General features: G+C 42.2%; 1 protein-coding gene across 7 annotated transcripts in view; it reads right to left on the bottom strand.

Moving 5' to 3' along the window:
• Positions 1-14,034, bottom strand: part of DHRS3 (dehydrogenase/reductase 3) — a 36,178-nt gene that overhangs the window by 13,227 nt on the left and 8,917 nt on the right. For all 7 annotated transcript variants that reach the window (XR_009279338.1, XR_009279339.1, XR_009279341.1 and 4 more), the window contains 2 exons: positions 1,194-1,337; positions 417-536 (listed from right to left, as the gene is read on the bottom strand). Coding sequence is in view for 2 of the 7 variants with exons in the window: in XM_058854982.1 (XP_058710965.1) it covers positions 417-536; positions 1,194-1,337 (264 nt within the window). In the remaining 5 variants the exon portion in view is untranslated. The remainder of the gene's footprint in view (positions 1-416; positions 537-1,193; positions 1,338-14,034) is intronic.

The following is a 14,034-nucleotide window of genomic DNA, read 5'->3' as shown; positions in this document are numbered from 1 at the left end:
TTTATGGGATAAAGTCTTCAACTAAGTGATGAAATCACAAGAAGCTCTTTTTCATTTCTATTGTCTGATTCAAAATGGACTGAGTTTCACAGCTCCCTTCCCTGTAGTCCCACACTCCTCTGATGTTCCCTTCCCATCACCATACAGGAAACTCCTCTGTGAGCTCAGGCTCTGACAAAGACATCAAATGTTTTACTGAAAATCACAGAATTGGAATAAAGAGCATCAATTACTGAATGCTACTGAAAAAAATTATTTTTGATGTCTTTCCTCTGGCCTTTGCCCCTCACATTGTTCTTTCTCTCTTGTTTTCAAGACAGACTGGTTTTACCAAGCATCCCTTAGGAAGGGATTGGCTGTAATCCATCACTCTCCTTCCCAGCTCTGACTACATGGGGCACAAGAGATTATCTCACCCAGAACTGTCCCAGGGTGTTTATGTGCTGGGATTTGAGCAGTGCATCATCATCACTGTCCATCAGGCTCTTCCCATGGACCACAGCAGCATTGTTCACCAGGATGGTGATGTCACCCACCTGCAAATAAAAAATCCAAATTATTTGTGACAAGTGATATCTCTCCTCACAAATCAGCCGTTTCCATTAGAGCTGAATAATCATTATTGCCCAAATACATCATTATTTTTATAGCTTTTGACATTCTTGCCTATGGGCCTTGCAATCCTCTGGATCACCTCACACAGGTAGCTGGACTTTGTACAATCTTATCTGCATGGTCACCCTTTTTTCACAATGTATTTTTTTCTCATCAATTACTGAATCACAGAATTGTTAAGGTTGGAAAAGACCTTTGGGATCATCAAGTCTAACCATCAACCCTGCTCCACCACTGTGCCCAGCACTGATCCATGTCCCCAGGAGCCACATCCACATGGTTTTTGAACACTTCCAGGGATGCTCCTCCACTACTGCCCTGGGCAGCCTGTTCTGATGCTTTACAACCCTTTCCATGAAAATGTTTTCACTAATATCCAATCTAAACCTCTCCTGGTGCAACTTGAGCTGCTCCCTCCCCTCCTGTCCCTGTTCCCTGGGAGCAGAGCCTGACCCCCACAGCTGTCCCCTCCTGGCAGGGAGTTGTGCAGAGCCAGAAGGTCCCTCCTGAGCCTCCTTTTCTCCAGGCTGAGCTTTCCCAGCTCCCTCAGCCCCTTCACAACCAGTGTCCTCCCAGACCTTTTCCCGCACGGCCTTGGCTTGCCGATAGACTTCCTCCCGGTTTCCCACATCACAGATGAAGTAGTGGCACTCTGTCCCCATCATCCTGATCTCCTCCGTGGTCTCCTTCAGGCATTTCTCAGTCCGACCCCACAGGATGATCTGCAGCAAGAGACTTTTGTTAGAGTTGAATTGCTTCTGTTTCATATCTAAAATAATTCAAACATGCTTCTGACTTCAGCAGTTGGATGGGAATCTTTGATGTGTTTTCACTGCCAGGGCTGTTGTTTTGCTTCATTTAAGACAAGCAATGAGTTTCTTTTACATGGGGAGCATCAAGTGGGACCTGTGTCCCACTGCTGATCCTCTCTTTACAGATTCTTTACAAGCAGCACAAGCTAAAACAAAAAATCAGATCTTAAGCCTGACTGGTGTATGGAATGTTTGGAAATTTTTCTGTATCATGTAATTTCAAATCTCTCCCCGTCTTTGCTATACACATGTACAGAATGACAAATTTATCCTAAAACCACTGATCTTTCTGAATATCTAGTGTGTTCTCTACTTCTTGTTTTATGTTTGGAGGTAAAATCTGCTCTGCAGTAAAATGTATTTTTTCAGCCTAGTAATTACTTGCAATGCTGATTGCAGGCTGATGTCTCAGGTGCATTTCAAACAAGTGTAAATCCTACCACAAACTTCTAAAGTGAGAAATTTCAAGCATTAATTTATTTTGTAGCTCCTACATGCAGGATTTCACTTGCCACTCTCTTTTAACACAGCAAAAATTAACCACTGCTTTTTGTACAAAGAAAATTCTGAATATTCATGGAACAAACATTCAAATAATGGAGCATGGATTTGATTCACAATGAGACGTAAGCAGCCAACCCTATCTGCATTTCCACAGCATCAGTGAGGTCAGAAATGGAAATAACTTGAAAAGTCACCAGGTTCATTAAGTTTCATCCTGGGGCTTTGTCCAGCACAATTCTTTCTAGTGAGGCAAAAGCATCAAGTTTGAGATGGAGCTTCCACCACTGCTCTTCAAACATTAATCTGCAGCTAAACAGATTTAAGCATAGTATTTTTTCCTGAGCACAGAAACTTATTTTCTATTTCTTTTAAGGCTACTGGAAGGAATATAATTTCACCTGTTACCCAAGACATCTATGAATGAATTGATCTATCGTTTTTACTCTTCAACAAAGTCTTCTCAGCACTCATCATGTTATAAATGGTGAGTCACTGTCATTTTTTCTGCAAAAAATAAATTACTGAATGGAGCATGTTACTGCAATCAGCTGACTGCTCTGTGACTCTAAGAGCAAGATCCAAAAGAGAAAGAAGAAATTGAAAATGCAAAATTATGGTGCTATTTCCAAGCAAGTGTGATCCAGGATTATAGTTCCCTCTCACACTACTGTGTATTGAGTCTGTATCAATCTGACCAGTATATTGATTTTTTAATGGTTAAAAATAAGCACACTTAAACTCCAAAGATTAAAGAATCTCTGAGTTTTCTGAAAGTTGAAAGAACAGAAAGAAAAAGGTCTGAATTGCATCACTGCTTATAGCTCAATCCCTGCAATTAACTTAATAACAGCAAGATAAACATAAAAAAAAAAAAAAATTATGTGTGCAGTATTCTTACCCCACAACAAATCTCTGGCAGGGAGATTTAACATGCTTATTTTTAAAGACTAGTTAAGCTTATCTCATAACTGGTACTAAAACTAATCTCTGGCAGGGTCAAAGAGCTCTTCAGTGTGCCTGAGCAAGGCTAAAATGCAGAAGTACCCAAATCCCCAACCATTTCCCAAATGAGTTACATTTACAATTAATCCCATTTCCATGTCATTGGCACATCTGTGAACACAAACATACCCAGACTGATAAGATTTATATCCTCAAATTCTCCAGAGCACTAACCAATCTGGTTAACCAGAAACTTCAGAGCGTGTATAAATATGCCAGAGCCATTTCATGGGAAATCTTATCTCAGGGGAAGTAATTTTCAAGGAAAAAGCTGTGATCACACTTAAAGACTGTAAGAAAGCATATGGCTGAAATTGCAGCTTGTGTGCTGGCCTGGCTTCCAAAGTCTCAGTGTATCACCCTTGGCCATCAGGGCTTGGCATCTCCTCAAAGCTTGTAAAACTGATGGCTATTTACTCACTTCTGATCCCAGGGCTAGACCGAGGAATATTTTTCATGTGTACACAGCAGACTTGAAGGGAAATCAAGAACATGTGAGAAATTTCACAAGCTCTCAGGAAGTATTTACAAAATACTGTTCGGCTGCATGCACATGCCCACTTGCTCTCCCTTTCACAACCCACATGGAAAGGAGAGGAAAAACCTCTGTGGAAAGGGGAGGAAAAAAACCACCACAAGATGTCAACTGCAAACATAGAGTTTGATGCCCACGGAGTTTTGCATCCGGGTGAACTTCATCCTCTTTGCAGGGCTGGATTAGTCAATGCACACACTAACAAATTAAATGACTTGTTGAAGAGTGATGGAAGGTAGGACAGGAAGAGGAGAGAAAGAGAAATAAGGTGTCAGACAAGGAGAGTGTAAGGCAGGAAACTGCCCTCACATATCTAATATTCCAGTGCTTCACACTGCTATTGCTAAATAAAAAGTAGATCCCTCACTCTTCACTTCAATCTGTTTCAAACATCCATACAGCCTCCTATTCCCAGGAGCTGCCACTGATGCATTGAATGTCAGGAAATATACATGGAAGAATAGTTAAGCAAAGGATGACCTGTCAAAGGAACATCTGTCTGTGATGCAACTCTTGGATATAATATTTTTTTATGCCCCAACAGTATCGTTGGGACCTTTAATATCCTATAGGCAAGTCTTGCAAAGTGACCCCGTTAAAATCTGAGCCACCTGGGGAAGACAGAATTTGCTGCTTATCCTGCTGACAACATTAATTTCAGCACTGACTTCTTTCCATGAGAAGTTTTCGTGTCTTTGATACTGTCCACACTCAGGTGAAGGCTTTAGCCTGTCTAAGAGAAAGGCAGTAAATAAAAGCCCATTCTTTTGTGAGAGGTCCCTGCTGACCCGGTGGGAAGTGAGGGCTCCTGCCGTCATTTCTGCTACTTTTTACAGATGGATAAAACTCAGAACTCAATACAATGTGCTTTTGGTCCAAATTCAAGCCTGACTGCTCCTATGAGATCATATGAGACTTTCAATTTCTCTCTTACATCTGGCCAGACTCAATTGGCACAGGCTTCCCCCCAGCCTCCCAGGACATCAGATCTTACAGCGAGACAAGTCTGGAGTTGCTGCATTTGTCTCACAGTCGAGGCTTCTGTTGCTCCTGAACATCTTTAGGGAGGGTTTGGGTTAGTCCTTCTGCATAGACAATACAGCAGTTTTCTGATTTGTCTAGGTTCTTATTCTCCTCTGCCTCCTGAGATTTTCTACAAACTCTTCAGTTCTCTGCCCTCCTGCAAAATGTGCCATCAGTGATGATCATCCACGCTCCTGAACAAACCCTTCTGCTCCCTGTTGAGCTGAGGAGCTCCTGTGGGCCTGGGGCTGTTTGCTGCTGCCCCTGAGCTCCAGCTACCCCAACACTCCACTTCCCTTGGGATGCAACCCTTGGGATACAGGACTATTATTCTCTGCTCAGTAAACATCAAGAAAGGCATCACTTCATCCTGCCCCAGCTGGGATTCGAGGGCTCTGCATTCCTGAGGAGTCCAGACCTGTGATTTCGGAAATGGTCCATTTTATTAGGAAGCACAATTTTTCAAATGTAGACATGGGGCTCAGAGTCTGGTCTGCCTCCTCTTTCCTTTCTAAGTGTAAATCTAAATTAGCAGTAAGTGTGTCCCAAATGGAAGCTGAGAATGACTCCCACAGACACAGAAGTTCCTGTCTGGACAGAGGAAAATGCCAAGGAATAAACGGGGGTACTGATGATTTCCCAGCCTGTCAGGATGCTGCACAGCCACTGGAACTGTTACAGCTCACCGTAACTTACTGGTGGACAGAGGAATATTCAATTTGGATTTTGGATAAATTCTCGGACAGACAGTTTTCCATCCTGGAAAGAATCCAGCCCTTCTTTCTTCCCCCGCTTCATCTCTCGCGATCCTCCCCTGCCTGCCTGTCCCTGCTGCACCAGACACGCTCTCCTTTCATAGAGTTACTGACCAGAAAATTGGCGAGGGCAGGAGCCCGGGGAGGTGGATAATCCTGCTCCAAGGCTTCCTGCCCACGCTTACCTCGGCGTGACCCCGGGCTGGCAGCAGCAGGGATGGAGGTGGAAGGGGAAAGCCATCCCTGACACTCCAGAATCCCTGCAGCGGGGCAGGATCCGCCACTGGACACAGGGAGCAGGAGATTTATACTGACCGAGATTTATACGCACCCTCTTCCCCTGGATGAACTTCAGGGTAGGAAAGGGTTGTGACATCACACTTGGTGCAGATTTTCCCAGGATTTATTCACGGATTTTTGCAAAACAAACCTTATCTGTTGATCGGAGTCACAGAACTCCTTATCTGACCTTAGGAAAATCCTTTCAGCTGGGGGGGCAGGCACTGCATCCTCTGCTCCCAGAGGACTCGTTTAACACAGGATTTAATCTGCTAATGAGCCCTGCCCCGAGGTGAGCTCGGAGGGGACTCAGGGAAGGGTTTTGCTGCTGTTGGACTAAGGCAAGGCTCACACAGACCGGCACTGGCTTGGTGCCCAAAGCCCAGTCCTGGCTGCAGGGCCAAAGCCTGGCTTGCACCGTAACATAAGAAGAGTTACGATTCTGACCACCGCAAAATCAGATAAAGCCACTAATTTATATAAACTGGTCTAGACTGAAGCTGCTATCAACCACAATATAAACATGTGATCAATGCTTCCGGAGACTGAAGGATATTCCTAGTGCAGGACACAAGGTTAGAGCTAATTTACATCACTTACAAGGCTAGTTAACTTGCTCAGTCCGATTTTATTGCTAGCACAATTCAACAACAGCAGCGAAGGAATGTTGCCCTTTTACATCATCAATTATTTTGGCACTGTATCTTCAGCAAACCCGCTGTGCTAGAATTTCTGCCTCCAGTGAGCTGGAGCAGTCCTGGAAAGGTGTCCTAGCAGAACTGCACTGGTGAGACCAAACATCTGCTATTTCTAGTCACTCCCCTTGGGTTATCTGGGTTGTATTTGAGTAAAGAACTGCGCACCCTTGGTCTTTTACAGCACAAGGTGGGGTGTGATTAGCAGCTATAACTTCCATTCAGCAAGTTTCTCCATTTTACGATTCATGAAGCAATTCTCTGATATAATCTGAAGACACTGAAAGATGAGAGTGTTGCAGAGAGACACGAGTGCCCTTCCTGCCTGATCTCATTATTGCTGCCCCCACAAATCAACCACAACTCCCAGCCCCGGATCAGCAGAGATAGGAAGTAGTTGGTAGGTCAACACATTTCATTCCCCCTTTCAAGCTCCTTCCTAGTCCAGTGGAACAAAAGTTGCTCTGTGTGAGCTGGTATCTGTAATTGCACAGACCTTTGTTCAAACACAGAAAGCCTTTCTGCGCCCAACACTCAGAGCTCCTGCATACTTTTAGGAAGTACAAAGTGCAGATAATCCACTGAAGTATGCCAGTCTTATCCCCCTATATTTACAAAGCCTGGTAGTACTAACTCACAGTCTGTCCTCCGAAAAAAATGCATTCCAGTGTGTCCCATAATCCCGGCAGAGTTTTGCATATCGTGAGAAAGGGAAGCTAAATCGCACAGCCTCAAAAGCTCCACGTCTTTTGCCTGTCAATGGCAGAAGGGTTTTCTCCTCCACCCCTTCCCCTCTCTTGGCCCCAGGCAAAGGCAGACAAGTTCTTTCAGGAGTTCTCCATGGGAGAGGCAGCTGAAGGCTGATTACTGCAAGAGGGAAAGGTGTGGCCCTGCAGTGTGAAAAGCCAATCTTTGCTTTAGAAAGAAAAAAAAAAAGAACCTTGTGATGCCTGAAGTAGGTCAAAATACTTAACCCAGCCCCTTAGTGGCACTTCTATAAAGGTAAGCAAACAAAACAGGACAGTGGCGAATTTCTCTCAGTTCCCACAGCGAATATCAAAGCTGCAAGGGACAGGTATGAGAAAGGTTGTATGTTAATGTGGAGAATCAGGAGAGTGAGCCTATGTATCTATTCCACACACAAGCTTTTCTAGATTTCTATTTAGCAATTATAAAACCTGTAAGAATTGAATTTAAATTTAATCCTACCACCCTGGTAAACACAAACCCACAGAATTTATTCTAAACTGGTTTAAGTCCAGGAGTAACGTATAGTAATGAGATTAAAAGTTAGGGCTAAAGAGACTTCAGAAGGAGACTAAGAGTGAATTCCAATCCTTTCAGTCTAGAGTCAGAACTTTTATTAGGCTATATGTTGATTTAGCACTCAATGGGATTAACATTATTCACCTAAACAACAGTCAATTCCAGCTGTAATTCAGTCATCCTTTTTTCCCTCTGCAAGAAACCAAAGAGCACCTAAAAAAATCACAGAGGAGTATATCAACACCTGCCTGCTGTTCAACAGAGGCCTTCCTTGCAAGGAAAATGTGTGATTTTCTGTGCACACAGGCATTTAAGAGCAGCTCCCCTAAAGAAGGGAACAAATGCCCACTGTTCTCACAGTCAGGACTATGTAAGGACAGGTGGCCCCATGCTGACTTTTTGTTTTAATTTTTTTTTCCCCAATTGCTTTCGTCTGCAGCACAAACTGAGACTCCAGACTGCCTTGGGAGCAACTCTTCCCAGCTCTGCTCGGAGCAGAGGAGGAAGGGGAAGGGTGAGGGTTGTTTGCAAGGAGAGGTCAGGCAGGAGTCAGCCTTTACAATCCCATTAACGCTGGGACAGGGTCAAACCGAGTGCACGTTCCAACAAAAAGCACCAAGTGGCCACAAGCTGCCACCCTGGAAGGTCCTTGGAAGCATCTGGGGGATAAAAAAAAAAAAAGGACAGATTTTTAAAGGTGAATATCTTGCCACACCACGTGTGAGAACCGGCTGCTGCTCCAGGGATCCAAAGCACACAGAGAAATATCCCGCAGTAAAATCCTCTGGCTGCAGAGCAGGAAGAAGTGGAGAATCTGGGGGTGGGGAGAGGGGTTAGAAAAGTTCTGTATTTGAGGTAAGGCTTTGGAGACATCCACCAATAGAAATATAATACTCCACCCTGCAAAAATAACTAGTGTGCTGCTGCCGCCTCCGTTTGCTTGGCATGGCATCCCTATAATCCAGATTCCTATAAAAATGTCCACAGAGATCTTAGGAAATTGTGGGGAGGGTAAATATGCAGGTGCAGAACAAGATGAAGGATAGAAAGTCAGCAAGTAACATTTCAAAGGAGGAAAAAGAAATTACCACAATGGTCTGACAGGACATTTCAGCATCACTGGAGGTTAGCTGTGTGCACATTTTTCTTCCAAAATGCTGCATTATTTTTACTTATTGAAGATAACTCTCCAGGTAAGGAACCTGTGGCAGGTTAAATGTTCATGTAAGAGAGTTAAATATTTACTACAATGCAAAGTTATGTCTACTCAGAACAGGAACTGTTCTTGGAAAGCTAAAAAAACCCAAAAGTTTGATTTCAAGGTAGGAAAGGACATGTGGAATTAAAAGTGGCTCCTGCACAGTATTATTTCACCTGACTGGGCAAAACTGCCCACAAATTGCCTCTTCAACCAACAATTAATTGAAAAGTCTTCTACTTCTTAACTAACAAAGTAGAACAACCTGACAATATAAATATATGTGAAAGAAAAATTAAAGAGCTACAAACTGGGTGCCAGTCAAAGTGGATTCTTCTGTAGAGTTTGCCTTTCTATTTCTGAGATGAATTCTGTAGCAGAGCAGCCTAACCTTGAAATGCTGGGTGGTTTTAACTTCCAGTAGAGGGGGCTGGCCACTGCATCCCCCCAGGGACAGCACTGACTCCTAGGTTAGACCCTGCACAGCTTATAAAAGCATTAGTTATGCTGCATTACCAGTTTAAAGAATTGTCAGCTTTAATTCAGAACACCTTCAGTTTTCCTCTAAGCTAAATCATGATGAGCAATTCACCAGCACTTCACTTATTTTGGGGAATATATTAAAAAAAAAATTCTCTACAAGCTCTGTAAAAATAAAAAATATGGATTTATCAATTAGAGGATGTACTCAAAACATCACTGGAAAGAAAAACTAGGGAAGGGTTTCAATTTGTTAAGCTGGGAGAAGGTTTGCAACAAAAACAGCCATGGAAACCTAAGGGTGAATAATGTTCCCAATGCTGTCATTATAAACTGCCCTCCAGAAAGGGCTAAAATATGCTCCAGATCATCCATGTGCATAATAGGATGCAGTTCTTGACTGAAAAAATAACTTCTCCCGTGAGGCTACTGGAGAAGTATTGGAGTTAAAATAGCCTGCCTTAAATTTGTGTATAAACTGAACACCAGCAACTGCTCCAGACGAGCTCCCTTACAAGCCTTTCTCTGCCTCCAGAAAAAGAGAACTGCTACCATTTTCAAACCATATAAAAGCTGTCAAAAGGTGCCTTTCTTATAAGAATGTTAGAAGAAATAAAGGGCACTGCTTAGAAGAAAGCTTCAATATTGAAATGCTTAACTGGTAGCCTATCTTTTAATGTGCTTTTCAAAATGTTATTTTTTAATGGTGGCTGTTGCTATGCAACAGGGCAGAATCTCTAAAATCTATTCATGAGTTGTACAAATGGCAGTTTTCAGGACATATTTAACTCTCTCGGTCTATTAAGTCAAAGAGGGAGGATGGGAACCAGAGGACTGTAAGCTCCCAGAGCACAACTTCCCCCCAGGGGTACAGCATGGCTTAAAAAGGGTCTTTCACTGATTATATAATTTTTTTCAATACTTTGTTAAGATAAAGTAGCTACCTCGCTTTCAAAAAATGTGAAAACCAGCACAGCTCTGGTTAAATTAAATGATATCTAAATGTAGAAACAAAAGTTATACACATGTTCATTACTTTTACCCAGAAATGATCAAAGTAATTCAAATTCAGATTCTGCCACAATGGTGGTTATTTAAACGAGAGGGGCTGGCCAGGCAGTCACAAATCCAGCTTTAGCATACTCATAACTTACAGCTGCCTGGAAGTTACCATCCTTGGGATGTGACTGCATGCTTTTCAGGCCACTGCAATGCAAAATGAAGATAATTCACTTCAATGTGAACATAAAATCAATTAGGTTATCACAGAACATGAGACAAACCTGACCTTCCAATAAAATAAACTGTATAAAGTAACCTGGTTAGTAACTGAGGTTTAGCTGAGGGGCAGAAATAGAATATTGAGGCACAATAATTCTCAGCATGTTCAAAGGTAGTCACAGCTCTTTGCCTGAAGGGTTCCCTCCCTGCCAGCAGCTTCAGAGCATTGGGGATCTGGAAACTGCTCCAAGAAAGTGTGTGAAATTTAGCCCTAAAAAAACAGGCCTATTTTTGGTTGACTCACATTCACTTTTTGCTTGCACTGAAATCTAAGTGACAAACCCAAGTGAAGCAATGGCCTGAAGGACAGCAATCCCCACGTGCAGCAGTGGGACATGTGGGACGGATTGGCAGTGTTGGAATTGCACTTAGAAACAAGGACCCTGAAATAAATAACACCACTTGGCCTAAATCTGATACTCAAATGCAAACCAAAAGTGTTTGTTTTTACTGATTCCAGTGGCTAAAGAAACCATTCTAACCTCATCCCAAATATATCAACTCCCTCTGAGATGGATCTTTTTTCATTCTATAACCAGCATTCTGATTATTTAGTACATTTACAATTTTAACAACAACCTGAAAATGTGTAGTTTATAATTTTATATCATTTATTTTATAAACATAACTTATTTTCAGTGGTTAAAAATTTTCTATCTATTATTGTCCCTTTCAAATCAGTGAGGAAGAGAAACTAAAATCCCTTTATAGATGTAAGATGCTCTTCTAAATTTCTGGTTTTTCACAAATGCTGGACTAAGATGAGACAGTGTCAGTGGTCAAAGGCATCAGGAGAGCTCAGTGAGAGCTGTAAACAAGTGCAGTGATGTCAGGAGGAGCTGGCTGACCCTCTGCTGAACTCTGCCTCTGAAGGACACGCAAAGTGCCAGATCCCTTTCCCACACATGTGTGCACACACACATCCCCCTCCTTTCATCACAAAAGGTGTCACAGAACAATCTGCCACAGTTGCACATCATCATCCAGGGAAAGACACCCTGGAACCCCTTTTGATGCCTAAAGACTTTGCTTCTGAAGAGACAAAGCTAATCCATAAGCACATCAAATATAAACACAGCACGGCAGTGGTCTCGAAGGGGCCTGGATTACAATCAAGCAGCAGAAAGCTACAGCATTGCACAACCAGCACATCCCAAACCCAAAATCACACAGCTCTCTTCAGCGAGGCAGGACTCCTGCATTTCCCAAGGGCCTTGGAAATATTCTGACATAATTCCTGACAGCTCACTGTGGCCAGAGCCAGCCCTGAACTATTAGCATTTGGGGAAGAAGCACTTGTACCAGCTGGATGTCTTTAATATCCCACTTGGAAGCGTGACCTTGTCTCCTTAAGGCTGATTTGTCCTCACAGGGAAGGTTTTTTAGCAGTTGGGTACAGGGAATTTGAGGTTGTAGTCAACATCAAACCAAGCTGCTGAAAGGGGATGTCAGGATTTTCCATTCCCTCCCCACCAAGCTTCGCCCAGGGAAGTGCTGATCAGAGACAAGCTGTCTGTGTTTACTGCCAGCAAGGAGGCTGAAATGACAGATCGAAGACAAACAGTAATTTAATGTTCATGTAGAAAATATCTGACTGCCCATTGTTATTGCTGATCCATTCTGTTGAAGAGCATGGAAAGACGAAGTGCTCGGTGTCTTTATAGCAACACTCTTCACTCCCAGAATTTAGGCCTGGTATATTTGAGTTTTTTCTCAAGGTTCAGTAAAAGGATTAGCTAAGAATTTCTGTTTTCAGGTAAAATGGTGCCAGTTTGTCAGCTCTTCAGACACAAAGAAAATCTTGTGTGTACCTGATGATTCAAAGGGCAAATAACAAACCCCAATTATAAGCACATAACATATCATGGCTGTTTTGAGTGGTGGCTCCTGTCTTCTAAATGTAGGCCTGGCCATAAAGGAGATATTTGCTCCTTAGTGAAGCTTCTAAGAAACACTGAAGTAAGATCTTCAGTGCCTGAATTTTGACTTTCTGATACAGAGCAGCTCTCCCAGAAGTTTCAACAGCAGGATTCTAGTCCAGGACTTTCTGGGAAAGAGGATCTACCAAAATGACAGAGTACCCATGGAAGATGACTGGATGAGAAGTCAAGTTTGAACTCCATTTGCACCTATTTTAAGTGGCTCTTTCACTGAGATAAGGGAAAAAATATATTATTAGCCAGGTCACACCAACTGCCACCCCACCTTTATACAGAGTTTTTCTAATCTCTGTCATACTACAGGATAATCACAGAATCTTTCCAGGCATCATTTTTATACCACCTCAAAATATGTATAATTTTATGCTGGCTACTCAGAGCTAGTGTGGAACTGTCACTGGTTACACACTGAGAGCCAAGTTTACCTCACAGGCACACACCTAAAGCATAACTGATTCAGCAGAGCTGCATTTTTCAAACATGATTTTACTGCTATAAATGGAGCACTGACACATTTGCTCAGGCAGTGTAAGACAACAAAAATCCCTATGTTAACCAAAACAAATAAGCTCTGCAGCACTGCAGTCAATAAATTGTAATTAAGAAGGTGGCAACATAAGGATGCCTGTCCACAAAATCCCATTGTAATTATGCATAGTTTATGGCTAAACTAATGGGATGAACAATTTAAATTAATTAAAAACTCTGCCAAGGTACCCATCTATTCCCAAGTCTATTAATTAGAATCAATTTAATCCCCACTGGGATAAAGGTCAAACAACATGTATTTGACCCTTTTCTCCTGGCGTCAGTGTTATCAGCCAATGGATCTGGCAGTGCCTGGGTCTGACTTGTTCGACTCTTCAGGATGTTGACAGGATGCTTTGAAGAACAGAGTCTGGGCCCAGCTAAAAAAAAAAAAATCTCTAATAATTTCTGCTTTATACTCCTGATAAGCACTGGTTTAAAAATGCCAGAGCTTGTTCTCTCTCGGTGGTCAGCTCTGGGCTGTTGTTCTCTGTCTTTAAGAGTTTTTCTTTTCAGCCTCCCTTTCCTGCAGAAAACCTTGAAGCAGCAATTGTGTTAGATTTGTGTTTTCAATTTGGGACAGGGATCAAAGTGAAAGTGAACACTAAACACTAACTAGCATTTGCTAGTGGATTTTAAAACAAATACTCAAACTTATACTCGATACTTAAATACTCAATAATCATTAGCTGACATTTTCAAACTGCCCTGAAGGAAAGATACCAAATTTCTAGACCCTTGTTCAATTTTATGGGAAGGAAATCAAGAGAACTGCCACATTTTTTTCTTCTCCCCCTCACTTTTGTAGAATTAATTAACTGGCTGCTTCTGTGAACTTCATCATTATCATCTATTTGTCCTAATTTTTTTTTTTTTTAATTGCCTTAATACTTTCATTCCTCTCAGTTTACTGTCAGGCCAAGTTCCTGGTCTTTGCTCTGGCTGTTTGATGTAAAACCAGATATTTCTTGATATGTTGACTTTGACTGTTGCTGATTCCTTTAAGAAATGGAATTCAGAGTCTATTCAGAGTTTTCTAAGCTCCACTGCATAGTATCACCCCAATAAAGCAGGTTTCCACGGCAGCGTTAGGAATAATAAAATCTTTGATTCCTTTAAAA

Source organism: Poecile atricapillus, chromosome 22 (genome assembly GCF_030490865.1).
Source record: "Poecile atricapillus isolate bPoeAtr1 chromosome 22, bPoeAtr1.hap1, whole genome shotgun sequence".
In the NCBI taxonomy this organism is placed as follows: domain Eukaryota; kingdom Metazoa; phylum Chordata; class Aves; order Passeriformes; family Paridae; genus Poecile; species Poecile atricapillus.
Note: the sequence above shows the minus strand (reverse complement) of the source record. Positions and strands in the feature narration are given on the sequence as shown.